Source organism: Notolepis coatsorum (genome assembly GCF_963971535.1).
Source record: "Notolepis coatsorum genome assembly, chromosome: 13".
In the NCBI taxonomy this organism is placed as follows: Eukaryota; Metazoa; Chordata; class Actinopteri; order Aulopiformes; family Paralepididae; genus Notolepis; species Notolepis coatsorum.
The window spans coordinates 7,028,599-7,042,097 of NC_140177.1; the positions used below are offsets into that span (position 1 = coordinate 7,028,599).

Below are 13,499 nucleotides of genomic sequence, written 5' to 3' on the forward strand. Positions count from 1 at the left end.
TGGGATTTATGACGTCTTTCTGCCTGATTCCTCACTCATGGTCCTTTGTTCTATTTATGATTAGGACATTTGTTTCTTATGTGTATATATAAAAAAAGAAAATAATCTAGTCCCATTTTTTATTTGATATATTATATATGATATATTTGGTATATTATGTATATAATTGATTTTATATGATATTATAAGGTGTATTGTGGTTGTGTTTTGAATGATAGAATGTTTTCTTAGAACCCGTCTGAAAACATATTGTAACGACCATGGATGCCTAGACTGAGAACTTTGTGCAAGGTGTTTTTTTTTTTTTTTTTTACATACAGGCAACTCTATACATGGCGCCGGTGACTAAAACCATAGATATCTATAGAACACTAGATAGCTTAAGGCGGAGTCACCAGCGTCACTGAACCGCCGCCATCTTGCCAGGGGCAGCCTTGAGTGAGAGTGAGTGAGCTGCACAGACAAAAATACTCATAACTCGCTGAAATATTGACGGATTTACAAACGGGCTGGTTTGCTATAAACATCAAATATGTAGTTATGATACTGCATACTTATAAAAAAAATAAAAATTTAAAGATGTTTTTCTTTTTTTTACAAACTGCTTGAATCATAGCCACGTTAATAATGCTTGTAATAAACCAAACCGTTTGTAAATCCGTCAATATTTCAGCGAGTTATGAGTATTTTTGTCTGTGCAGCTCACTCACTCTCACTCAAGGCTGCCCCTGGCAAGATGGCGGCGGTTCAGTGACGTCGCTCTCCATTGGCCGGCAGCGCGGGCAAGCTATCTAGTGTTCTATATATATCTATGACTAAAACGACAAGCCTGTCCCCCTGTCTGTCTGCCGTGTGTCTCTGGTGACGGCCCTGTCTGTCTGTCTGCCGTGTGTCTCTGGTGACGGCCCTGTCTGTCTGCCGTGTGTCTCTGGTGACGGCCCTGTCTGTCTGCCGTGTGTCTCTGGTGACGGCCCTGCACTGTCCCCCTGTCTGTCTGTTACTAGGTGGTTGCTAGGGTGTTTCTATGTGGTTGCTAGGGTGTTATAGGTGGTTGCTAGGGTGTTATAGCTGGTTGCTAGGGTGTTATAGGTGGTTGCTAGGGTGTTTCTAGGTGGTTGTTAGGGTGTTTTAGGTGGTTGCTAGGGTGTTCTAGGTGGTTGCTAGGGTGTTATAACTGGTTGCTAGGGTGTTATAGGTGGTTGCTAGGTTGTTATAGGTGGTTGCTAGGGTGTTATAGCTGGTTGCTAGGGTGTTTCTAGGTGGTTGCTAGGGTGTTATAGCTGGTTGCTAGGGTGTTTCTAGGTGGTTGCTAGGGTGTTATAGCTGGTTGCTAGGGTGTTACTAGGTGGTTGTTAGGGTGTTATAGGTGGTTGCTAGGGTGTTACTAGGTGGTTGCTAGGGTGTTATAGGTAGTTGCTAGGGTGTTACTAGGTGGTTGCTAGGGTGTTATAGCTGGTTGCTAGGGTGTTTCTAGGTGGTTGCTAGGGTGTTACAGCTGGTTGCTAGGGTGTTTCTAGGTGGTTGCTAGGTTGTTATAGGTGGTTGCTATGGTGTTACTAGGTGGTTGCTAGGGTGTTATAGCTGGTTGCTATGGTGTTTCTAGGTGGTTGCTAGGGTGTTATAGGTGGTTGCTAGGGTGTTTCTAGGTGGTTGCTAGGGTCTTACTAGGTGGTTGCTAGGGTGTTATAGGTGGTTGCTAGGGTGTTATAGGTGGTTGCTAGGCTTCGGGGACAGCCTTACCAAACATATTATTTATATTATTCAAATGGAACTCAAACATGTTCCGTTGTGCTGTCACAGTATGATGTCCTAATAGAACATTCTAGAACATTTGTGATGTCACAGTATGATGTCATAATCAAACATTCTAGAACATTTGTATTCTATATATATTCAACAAGAGCTCATTGTGCATCTTTGAACAGTACTGAACAGATAGACTAAACAACATATAGACTGAAACCTGCATTTCTCAACCAAGGTGCCTTGCCTACCGTTTTGCTGTGGAAAGGTGAGTGTCCACAACGGCTAGCTAGCTGTTCTACTTGAATACTGAATGTTAATATCAGACCATATTGAATACTGAATGTTAATTCAGGTTGACAGTTGACATCATTTGACAGTTGACAGGGGGCTGGAAAGTTGATTTAAAGGGGACATGCATTATAAATGCCTTTTTTCTGTGTTTAGCATGGTTTTATAGTAATACAGGTTAGTATCAATGGGTCTGTGTCTCTAATTACCATATTGACTCATCAGTCTAGTCTCGAGTTCACGAGATCTTCCCTCACTCAACTAAACTGTTATGATTTGACGGTTTCTGTGACGTCAAGGTAAAAAGACATAGCATTGATCTGCAGTAACGCCCCCTCTATGGTTGTAGTGCAGTGTAATCCGACACTTCCACAAACAGGTTTTCACAGGCAGAGAACGAGCAAGAGGAGAGAGAGAGAGAGAGAGAGAGAGAGAGAGAGAGAGAGAGAGAGAGAGAGAGAGAGAGAGAGAGAGAGAGACGGCGGGAGGGACTGCAGAAGTGTGTGTAATGTGTGTGCGCCATCTCTCTCCCTCGTCGGGGACACACACATACACAAACTTGACTGCGTGTGTGTCGGGACGTAGGCATAGTGTAACCCGACACTTCCTCAAACGGGGTTTGACAGGCAGAGAACTAGCGAGGAGAGGGAGGGAGAGAGAGGGAGAGAGAGAGAGAGAGAGAGAGAGAGAGAGAGAGAGAGAGAGAGAGAGAGAGAGAGAGAGAGAAAGAGAGAGAGAGAGAGACGGCGGGAGGGAGGGAGGGACTGCAGAAGTGTGTGTAATGTCACGAAAATGTGAGTCTCTCTCTCCCTCTCTATCTCTCTCTCTCCCTCTCTTTCTCTCCCTCTCTGTGTTCTAGTCACAACAAGCTGCTGGAGGTCTACTGTCATACGGACCAGCAGTGTATCTGTTATCTGTGCACCATGGATGAACATAAAGGCCATGACACGGTGTCAGCTGCAGCAGAGAGGACTGAGAAACAGGTAGGACCAGAAAATCTACTTCATGACGAAGATCACATTTAAAGAATGAGGAAGGTCCACAATGAACAAAGGTGTTTAATTAGATCATCATTTGATGAATTCAGCAGGTTTTAATTCACTTTCCTTTAGTTACCTGAATCTGCAACAACTGACATGTTTAAATAAGGCACCTATGTAACCTTTTCATGGAAAAATACTGCGACTTCAGCAAACGCAATCAAGGTATTGGGTCGGACAAGATAAAAGACAGTAATACATGAATCCACACAATATCACAAACTATACGGCCGATCAACCTGTGCTTTGGCGCAGAGCGTTACAGAGGCATGAGTGTGTGGGAACATGTTTCATGTCAGGCAACAGGAATTCCCAGCATTCTCCATTGACTTTTATTTAGTCCTTCTGTGGCGAGTTTATGGTTCACCTTTTTACCACCAGAGAGACAACGCCTTTTGCTCAGCATTCACAGGAGTCAGCACAAACAAAGTGCAATGGCCAAGCCTCACCCAGTGCGATCTCATCAACAGCCCAATTGTTTTACATGGCAACAGCTATATATAATATATATAATATATACTAATTTATATTAGACATTTTGATTGATTGATTTTTATTTATCTCGAACCAACACACATAACTATCACAACAAATTTGATAAAAGCAAAAATAATATACATACATACACATACATATATCTACATACACACATACAAACACATATATACACACAAACACACATACAAATAAAAAGAAAGAAACCAAAACATATAATTTAGTTCGAGAAGGGGCAGAAAGAAGCAGTGCTTATCTAGTCCTGCCCCTTCCTTACATCACACAATTGACAGAGTATTTCTCTCTATCTATAGTAAATGATAAAGAAAAGAAAAAAAACGGAGAAGAAAAAAAAGCAGTATTTGCAAGGAATAGATTGTCATAATCATAAGTAACACTACTACTCTAGATTTGCCTCTTTCATGTATTTGTTTAAGAATGTTTGTTTATAACTGCTTTTAAATGTTCTAATATTTTTACACATTTTTAACGTCTGTTCCAAAGTGACACCCCACAGACCGAGATGCCCATTTGCTTCAAGGACGTACGGACCCTAGGGTGTTTTAGGAGCAGTTTCCCTCTTAACCCGTAGATACCATCTCTGCATGTGAACATGTTCTGAATGTTACTAGGCACTGTATTATTGATTACTTTAAACATAATTTGCGCCGTTTTGAATTTAACCAGGTCAGTGAATTTCAAAGTTAGATTTTTTTAAAACAGAAGGTTAGTGTGAGGGAGTGAGGAGTTCATTTTGTGATGTGAACAGCGTGGCCAAAGGCCGCCAGCACATCTCTTGTTTTCCAGTAACCAGCTAGTGTTACTCAGTTGTGTTTTGAAAAATCATGACATGACTTGCAGACTTCTGGTTGGGCAGTCAGAGTAAACGCTAGCGTTTTCTATTGGAAGCAACTTGTGTATGCTAAAGGCACATCACTCCCAATGAAAACCACACACTCCAAGAAAGCACTTGTGACTCACACACATCCTGAATAGACCACAAGAGACAATATAAAACGTATGTATACATGCCATACCTCCTTCACTCATTGGGGGGACATATTTATTCCCAATTATATAGCATGTTGCGGACATATGTGCTCCGACGAGCACCCATTCTAGTTTGTTACTGTTTTCTCTCATCCGCCATGTTTAAACAAGATGCAATTACCTCTCATGGCCACAGGGTGCAAATCTTACACTATAGATAAAGCTGTCTCTAGTGTAGCTTTAAATGAAGTCCCTAACTAAAACTCTTCTTCCTACGTTGATTTGTTACAGAAACAGCTGGGGGAAAGTCTTTTCAAAGTCCAGGAGAAAGTCCAGGAGAGAGAGAAGGAGCTGAAAGCACTCAGACTGGCTGTGGAGACACTGAAGGTGAGGTCATATGAAACTGGACTTTGAAGAAGTCTTTATTTGTAGCACATTGCTACAGTACATCGTCATGCAGTGAACACACACATGCGAGATGGGTGACACATAGGACACTCATGCATTTTTTGGCATTCAGTCGTTTGGTAATCTGAAGGTTCCCGGTTCGATCCCGGCTCTTCCTGGAAGCATGCCGAAGTGTCCTTGAGCAAGACACAATGGGCCTCATTTACGAAGCGATATAAGAACAGATTTAGTTCTTAACTAGCATTTCTTCTTATTTTGTTCTTACCTGGGATTCAGCAATGTTTTCTATTTTTGCTTTTCTCTTAGGCAAGACCAAATTCTATAGTGTTCGAGAGCACACTTACTGAGATAAGAAACTCTTACCCAGATAATTTTTTTTTATAAAATCAAATCAAATTTATTTGTAAGGCCCGACAACACATGTTAATGTCTCCATGGGCCAGACACATCTTCTTTAAACAAGTCAAGAAGAAACATCACAATAAGTCAAGAAACAAAACAAGAACACCATAAGGTCCAACAAATTTAGAATAAATGCTAAATAAATGAATGCAATGCGAACACTCCCAGACATACCCCACGCGAAGGTAAGGAAAAACTCACTAAAACCTAGCAATAGGAAAAAATGCACCACAGGCAGTGTGGAGGTGAGAAACATTAGAAGGGCCATTCAAGGGGGGATCTCCCTTCTTAGATGTCGGTGATCATAATAGTGTTGCAGACAGACAGTTGGTAAGCATGCACTCATGTGTGTAGTGAAACACAGATGAGTGCATGCAATAGCAACTGAACATTTAGACACATTTAAGATAGAGCTGATAGTGATAGCAACTGAACATTTTGAAAGATTAAAGATAGAGCTGATAGCGGATCTATTTGAGGCACAGGGGCAGCGCAAAAAAAAGCCTACCATTGGTCAATTGCTCCCAAATACGACTTTAAAATCCCAGTGTGTTGAGATAACAGACGGTAAAGCAAAAATATAAGAAAAATAATAAGAGAAATGGTGAATGAGGCCCAATGTGCCCAGAGATGGTATAGTGGTTAGTAATTAATAATAATGCTTTTTATTTATGCGTGTGTGCGTGCGTGTGTGCGTGTCAGTGGCGACTGGCCACTAGGGGCGCTGGGGCGCCGCCCCCCCTGGTAAAGAGAGCAGGAGAAGAAGAAAATGTTTTATTTTAATAAAAATTTTAGACCCTTAAAAATAAAATAAACATGTTTAAAATGAATAATATTGACTCATTTTAAGTATGTTTGTGTTTCCAATGCACAATATAACGTTAATATATCAAATATAAATCATTGTTTTGTGATTCACATGACGTCACTGTCTGATATGAGAGTAGACTACCTGAGGCTGGGCGAGGCGTATCGCGCACACAGTGGGCGTGCTCTGGTTTCATCGCTGTATCATCGCAGCCAATTAAATAGGTCTAGCAAATACATTTCGCCTATCAGTGCATTCAAATATGATGTAATATGATGGAATCGGAGCGCACCAAGCAAGCAGGGTCCTTCCGGATGATCGGATCCTTCCGGCAGTCCGGAGATTTCGCTACCTTGGCTGGTAGCTGGATGCAGCTAACGACGGTATGGACTGTTTAAACGTTACTGGAGTTTCTTTTTGAGTGGATTTAAAAAAAAGTGGATTATGGCTTGTTGTGGACTGGACAGCTGAATATCTCGCCCCATTCAACTCTTACATTTACATTTACATTTAGTCATTTAGCTGACGCTTTTATCCAAAGCGACTTACAAGTTCTGTACGACAAGCCATCAGGAAGGGCACAACTCTATCAGCTGAGTAACAATGTTCATCAAAGTGTTGAGTGCTACAGTGTAGGTTAGTTTATTAGGACAAGTGCATGACAGTAAGGTTAGTTAGGGTTAGATGATTTTTTTTTCTTCTTTTTTTAATTCAGATAATGGTTGAAGAAGTGCGTCTTTAGTCGACGGCGAAAGATTGGACGTGTTTCGGCTGTCCTAACTGGGGTGGGTAGTTAATTCCACCATTGTGGGGCAAGGACTGAGAATAGGCGACTTCTCTTTGATGACCCTCCCGGAGCTTGGATAGGAGTAGGTCTGAGGCGGCCAGAAGATGCAGAGCGTAGGGGTCTTGAGGGTGTGGAGTTAGAGACCATTGACCGGAGGTAGGCGGGAGCAGTTCCCTTTGCCGCACGGTATGCTAGGTCGAGGGCCTTGAAGCGGATTCGTGCAGCAATGGGGAGCCAGTGCAGGTCCCTAAGAAGTGGGGTGACATGGGCCGACTTCGGTAGGTTTGAGATCAGGCGGGCCGCTGCCTTCTGAATGAGTTGAAGAGGCTTAGTGGCAGTGGCCGGGAGACCAGCGAGCAGTGCGTTGCAGTAGTCGAGGCGGGAGATGACTGTTGATTGGACGAGGAGTTGGGTGGCTTCTTTTGTCAGGAAGGGGCGGATCCTTCTGACGTTGCTCAGGAGGAATCGGCAGGTTCTGGTTGTCGCTGCGATGTGAGCAGAGAAGTTCAACTGGTCATCGAGGACAACACCAAGGTTCTTGGCGGTCGGGGACGCGGTCACAGCTGCATTCTCGACTGTGATGGAAAGGTCGGTCAGGGGGGAGGATTTGGCCGGCAGGTGGAGCAATTCTGTTTTGCTTAGGTTCAGTTTGAGGTGGTTGGTCGTCATCCAGGCGGAGATGTCAGACAGACAGGCCGAGATCCGCTCAGAGACGTGGATATCTGAGGGAGGGAAGGAGAGGAAGAGTTGAGTATCGTCGGCATAACAGTGGTAGGAGAAGCCATGAGACGTGATAATGTTACCCAGTGATTTAGTGTAGAGGGAGAAGAGAAGGGGTCCTAAAACCGAGCCCTGGGGGACACCCGTCCGCAGGGGGCGGGTGGCCGACAGGATCCCTCTCCATGACACTTGGTAGGAGCGGCCATTGAGGTATGATGACAACCATGTCAGCGCAGAGCCAGCCACTCCCATTCCTGCGAGGGCCGCGAGGAGGATCTGGTGGTTGACTGTGTCGAAGGCTGCAGATAGATCTAGGAGAATCAGGACAGAGGAGAGGCCTTTCGCTTTTGCTAAGTGAAGTGCCTCTGTGACCGCAATGAGGGCTGTCTCTGTGGAGTGACCAGTCCTGAAGCCTGACTGATTAGGGTCTAGGAGGTCATTCTGTAAGAGATAAGCAGTAAGTTGGTTGGATACAGCACGTTCAAGTGTTTTAGAAAGGAAGGAGAGAAGAGAGACAGGACGGTAGTTGCCTATGACGGTAGGGTTCAGGGATGGTTTTTTTATGAGGGCCGTGACTCTGGCTTGTTTTAGGGAGGTGGGGACCACCCCCGAGTTGAGTGAGGAGTTGATGGTTGCAGTTAGGAATGGGAGGATGTCTGGTGCTATGGTCTGGAGGAGTGGGGAAGGTAGCCGGTCCAGCTGGCATGTAGTCGGACGGTTCGACGTTACCAGTGTCAGGGTCTCGGCTTCTGTAATGGGAGAGAAAGATGACAGAGTGAAGGATGAGGTTCTCGATTCAGCATTTTGAATGGGTGGGGGTTGGGAGAAGGAGCTGCGGATGTTCTCCACTTTTTCCTCAAAGAAGATCGCAAAGTCTTCGGCAGAGAAAGATGAGGGAGGGGGGGTGGGGGGGGAGTGAGGAGGGAGGACATGGTAGCATGAAGACATGGTAGCACGAAGATTCTTGGCAGAGGCCTCGATCCTATGGTGAAAGAAAGAAGCTTTGGCATTAGTAATGGTTTTGGAGAATGTTAACAAGAGGTTGTGATATGTGTCGATGTCAGCAGTGAGGCGTGACTTTCTATACTTCCTTTCAGCTGCTCTCAGGACCTGTCTTTGTTCTCTCATTGGATCTGTCAGCCATGGACTGGGTGGGGAACGGCGGGCAGGTTTCTCAACAAGGGGACAGAGCTTGTCGAAGGAGGTTGCAAGGGCTGAGAGGAGGGTGGAGGTTGCCATCTCTGTGGAGAGAGCAGAGAAGGTGTCACTCAAAGGTAGAGCGGATAGTATGTCAGAGGAGAGGGTGGAGGGGGATAGGGAGGGCAGGTTGCGTCTGAGTGAGACGGTTTGAGTTGGGGTGAAGACCTTTCGGTTAAGCATGAGAGTTAGTGAGAAGGATATGAAGGAATGGTCAGATACATGTAGGGGAGTTACCGTGGTGTTAATGATGCTGGAGTTACGGGAAAATATGAGATCCAAGGAGTTGCCTGCTTTGTGGGTGGGAGGCATGGCAGTGGGAGTCAGGTCAAATGATTGTAGGAGGGAGACTACTATGACTGACTGAGATGAGTCAGGCAGGTTGAAGTCGCCCAATAGAAGGAGAGGGGTACCATCTTCCGGTAAGGAGCTTAGAAGCATGTCCAGCTCATCTGTGAAGTGATTGAGCGGACCTGGAGGGCGGTAGAGTGTAACAATGGTGAGATTGAAAGGATTAGAGACAGATACTGCATGATATTCAAAAGAGGAGAGTGAGAGTGCTGGGAGGGGTGTTAAGTTTGTAGTCCATGAAGGAGATGTCATGAGGCCAGTGCCTCCACCCGGTCTGGAAGGTCGAGGTGTGTGAGTGAAGTTATAGTTTGTAGATAATGCTGCAGGTGTTGATGAGTTATTGGGGGTTATCCAGGTCTCAGTTAGAGCCAGGAGCTGCAGATTTTGACTATGGGCGTAGGCAGTAATGAAGTCAGCTTTCTTGACTGCTGATTGACAATTCCATAAGCCTCCCCGTACTGTGACAGGTGTATTAGTGGCTGTAGGAGGGTAGGATAGATTAGCCGGGTTGCTAGCAAACTGCCGTGGGTGGGTTGAATCTGTTCTGGAGGAGCAGATTGTGGATATGAGACACATTGTGGTGTCAAGAGTGGCAGGGAGGAAGTAGAGAAATAGCAGAGTGGGAGTGAAAGGGAGATTTTTCAGAGTGGAGTGTAAGATAGGACTAGGGTGTACGTAGCACTAGGTGGATCCCTGGATTCCTCTTTGTCCCTCTTTGTTTCTCGACGCTTCGCTGACGCTAAGCCAGCAGGCCTTTAAATCCCTATCACTAATTAGTGCTGTCTAACACCTGGCCCTTAATGGGTCACTTAAGGAAACAAAATGGCCGCTTTAAACACGCCCCTTAATCAAGTCAGCTGGTCAGGTCAGCAATCAAGTCTCAGTTTAAAGATATTACTAAATTACTTAAAATGTCTTACCCTGATGCAGTGTAAGTCTCTCAGTGAATGAGCTGTCTTTCCACAACAGAATGTAGTACAGAGTGATTCCAGGAGAGGCTGAGGTTCTGCTTTTAAGCAGTGACAGGGCTCTGATATCACACTCAGTACACAAGTGCTGTCTTTAAGCAGGAAGCAGCTTTTAATGGGGCACTTAAGGAAACAAAATGGCCGCTTTAAACACACCCCTTAATCAAGTCAGCTGGTCAGGTCAGCAATCAAGTCTCAGTTTAAAGATATTACTAAATTACTTAAAATGTCTTACCCTGATGCAGTGTAAGTCTCTCAGTGAATGAGCTGTCCTTCCACAACAGAATGTAGTACAGAGTGATTCCAGGAGAGGCTGAGGTTCTGCTTTTAAGCAGTGACATGCTCTGAGATCACACTCAGTACACAAGTGCTGTCTTTAAGCAGGAAGCAGCTTTTAATGGGGCACTTAAGGAAACAAAATGGCCGATTTAAACACGCCCCTTAATCAAGTCAGCTGGTCAGGTCAGCAATCAAGTCTCATTTTAAAGATATTGTAAGAGCCAATTTACATGGTTGTAGTGCCATGTGTTTATATTTTATGCATTTGTTTTGTTTTTATGTATTTATGAATTCTGCCTGTATTACATTGTGCCTGCCAGCCTGCCAAAATGAGTTTGTGGCATCAGTACCCGTTGCTCACCAGTAGGTGACATACTCAGCTACTTAATGAATAACGGGACTGATGACAGGCAGGTGCGTTTGGTTTACCGGCAGAGCTAAACAGTTTTTGGTTGACACGGCACGTTGTTTTGTTATCATTTTGTTTGTAGTGTATAGTGTTTGTTTGTTCTTTTGAAGGTACTTTGGCAATTACTTCATATCACATGCAATTGGTGCATGCAGTAGTTATGTGGTAAATAAACCCATTTGGGGTATTATTAGAACGGACCTTGTGGACATTCAATCCTTTCACCAGACGGTATACAGCAGCAGCCACAGACGCGTCAACTATAGGTTTTAGCCGGTAACAGCCTCCTCAAGGGCTTTATAGATTTATTGTTTTTGTTTAGTCAAGTTGGCCCTTATACAAGTCAAAAACTTGCTCATCAGTAAAGTGGATCATTGGGAACCACAGCACAAGTCAATACTGTGGCTCATAGGGAACCACAGCAAGATGAGCAAAGTTATAGGAATAAGCTTTGCGCAACAAGAAGACTTTGAGGACAGCGGGGAAGCCATTCAGCCTCGCTTTGATGCGCGCGCGGAGCTGATGCGTTGAGGACTGCGTGGGATTTGCGCAGTTCCAGCTGTGGATGTCAACAGAGCCATGAGCTAAGAAGCGCAGACCGTCTCCACTCATCAGAGTTCCAACTACAACACGGTACCCAACGTCAGCTGCCAACATTTTCCGTGGTAGGCTACAAGCCGAGGTAAGGTAGCGCTACCCTTTTTTCTGGCCATGGTAAATGTGTGCACACAACTCTTACGTTTTGCGAGCATAAATTCCAATGCATTGGTAGCTGAAAATAGACTGCGCGTTCCAGTCTACCGTTAACTTTGAATCCTTTGTGCGCGCCACGCATAATTACCGTTGGCGTTGAATCCTTTATGCGCGCCGGGCATAACGTTACTGCTTCAAACATTTCACTGCGGATTGTCAACATGAGCGTTGCTGATGACAATCAAGACATTAATAATGATCAACTCGTCGGTGCAGAGGCGGCTGTGGAAACTGTCACAATGGAAAAAAGGGAAATTAAACTGACCTATAAGGCTGTAATGGAAAAATTGGGAAAATTGGAAAATAAAAGATCAGATCAATTAAATAAGGCAAAAAAGTTGTTGCAAATGATGGAAGTATTTATGCACAATGCTGACGTGACAGGCATACAAGATGTATTGTGTGAATATGTAAGGCTGTGTGAGACAGCCAAATCTGTACAAAATGAATTTATGAATACGTCAACTATGTCCCCGGATGAAAGTGCATTACAAACTGCCTGGTTTGGGTCAAGAATAAACACGTTGGAAAGCTTCCACGTGCATGTTGAGAGTTGGCTGACACAAAATATGGCAATTACAAGTAGCCAGGGTGAAGTGCACTCAGAACCTGTGCACACAGAGGAGGTGCACACTGTCTGTGTAGACACAGAGGATGTGCACACAGAGGATGTACACACAGAGGATGTGCACACAAAGGAGGTGCACACTGTCAGTGCACCCACAGAGGACGTGCGCCCAGACAACATACAACCAGTGGTTGATGATGTGAAACCAAATGACAGTATTTCAAATATCTCCTTTGGACGCTCACAAGGCAGTAGAAAGAGTGGTAGCAGTGCCGGCTCTGAACGCCTCATAGCAGAGTCTAAAAGAGCATCACTGCTGGTGAAAGCAGCGTACTTGAAGGAGAGACAAGCTCTGGAGGATCAAGAGGAAGTGTTAAGGAGGAACAATGAAGTGATAAGGAGGAAAAAGCAGCAACTTGAAATGGAGGCTGAGTTAGCTGCATCCACTGCTCAATTGGCTGTTCTGAATACTATGTCAGAGTCAGGGAGACGGTCACGAACCTCTAGCCAAAGGCATGTGGGAAATCACACTGGACCTCCTCATTCAAGCTACACTGTGCTAAATCCAACAGCACAGCAATTCAACATTCCTATGCCAGAGCCTGTTGTCAAGCCAAAGGTTAAACCTCACCTCTTTCACATGCCACCACAAAGTGGAGCTGCTGCACAACCACCCCTCTTTCACATGCCATCACAAGATGGAGCTGCTGCACAACCACCCCTCTTTCACATGCCACCACAGGGTGGAGCTGCTGCACAACCTACACAATTGTATCAACCTTCTCAAATACCACCTCAAGGAGACTTGAGTACAGTCCTGCAACGGCAGAATGAAATAACAAATGCTCTTGTACAACAACAGTTCACAATGTCTCTACCATCCAGAGACATCCCTCCATTTGATGGTGACCCGCTTCATTATGGGAGCTTTATAAGATCCTTTAAGCATAATATTGAAAACAAGGCCAGCAAAGCTGATTGCTTATATTTTTTGGAACAATTTACAACGGGACAACCACGTGAGCTGGTAAGGAGTTGTCAGCACATGATGCCTGACCGTGGTTACGACATAGCCAAGGGTCTCCTGAAGAAACATTTCGGGAACAAATTCAAAATTGCTTCATCATATATTGAAAAGGCCTTGGCGTGGCCCGCAGTTAAGTCTGAGGATGTAAAGGCGCTGCAGGCCTATTCTTTGTTCCTGCGCAACTGTTGCAACGTGATGGCAGAGATGCAACACATGCAGGAGCTCGACATGCCAACCAACATGCGCAGGATTATGACCAAGCT

The 13,499-nt window shown here is 44.7% G+C and overlaps 1 protein-coding gene across 2 annotated transcripts in view; it reads left to right on the forward strand.

The window, feature by feature from the left end:
* The first annotated feature begins 2,890 nt into the window (after window positions 1-2,890).
* The window catches only part of LOC311239112 (uncharacterized protein), a 41,481-nt gene continuing 30,872 nt past the window's right edge, over window positions 2,891-13,499 (forward strand). For both annotated transcript variants that reach the window (XM_084327359.1, XM_084327360.1), the window contains exons 1-2: window positions 2,891-3,017; window positions 4,851-4,946. In XM_084327359.1, coding sequence (XP_084183485.1) covers window positions 2,958-3,017; window positions 4,851-4,946 — 156 coding nt within the window. In that variant the 5' untranslated portion in view covers window positions 2,891-2,957. The remainder of the gene's footprint in view (window positions 3,018-4,850; window positions 4,947-13,499) is intronic.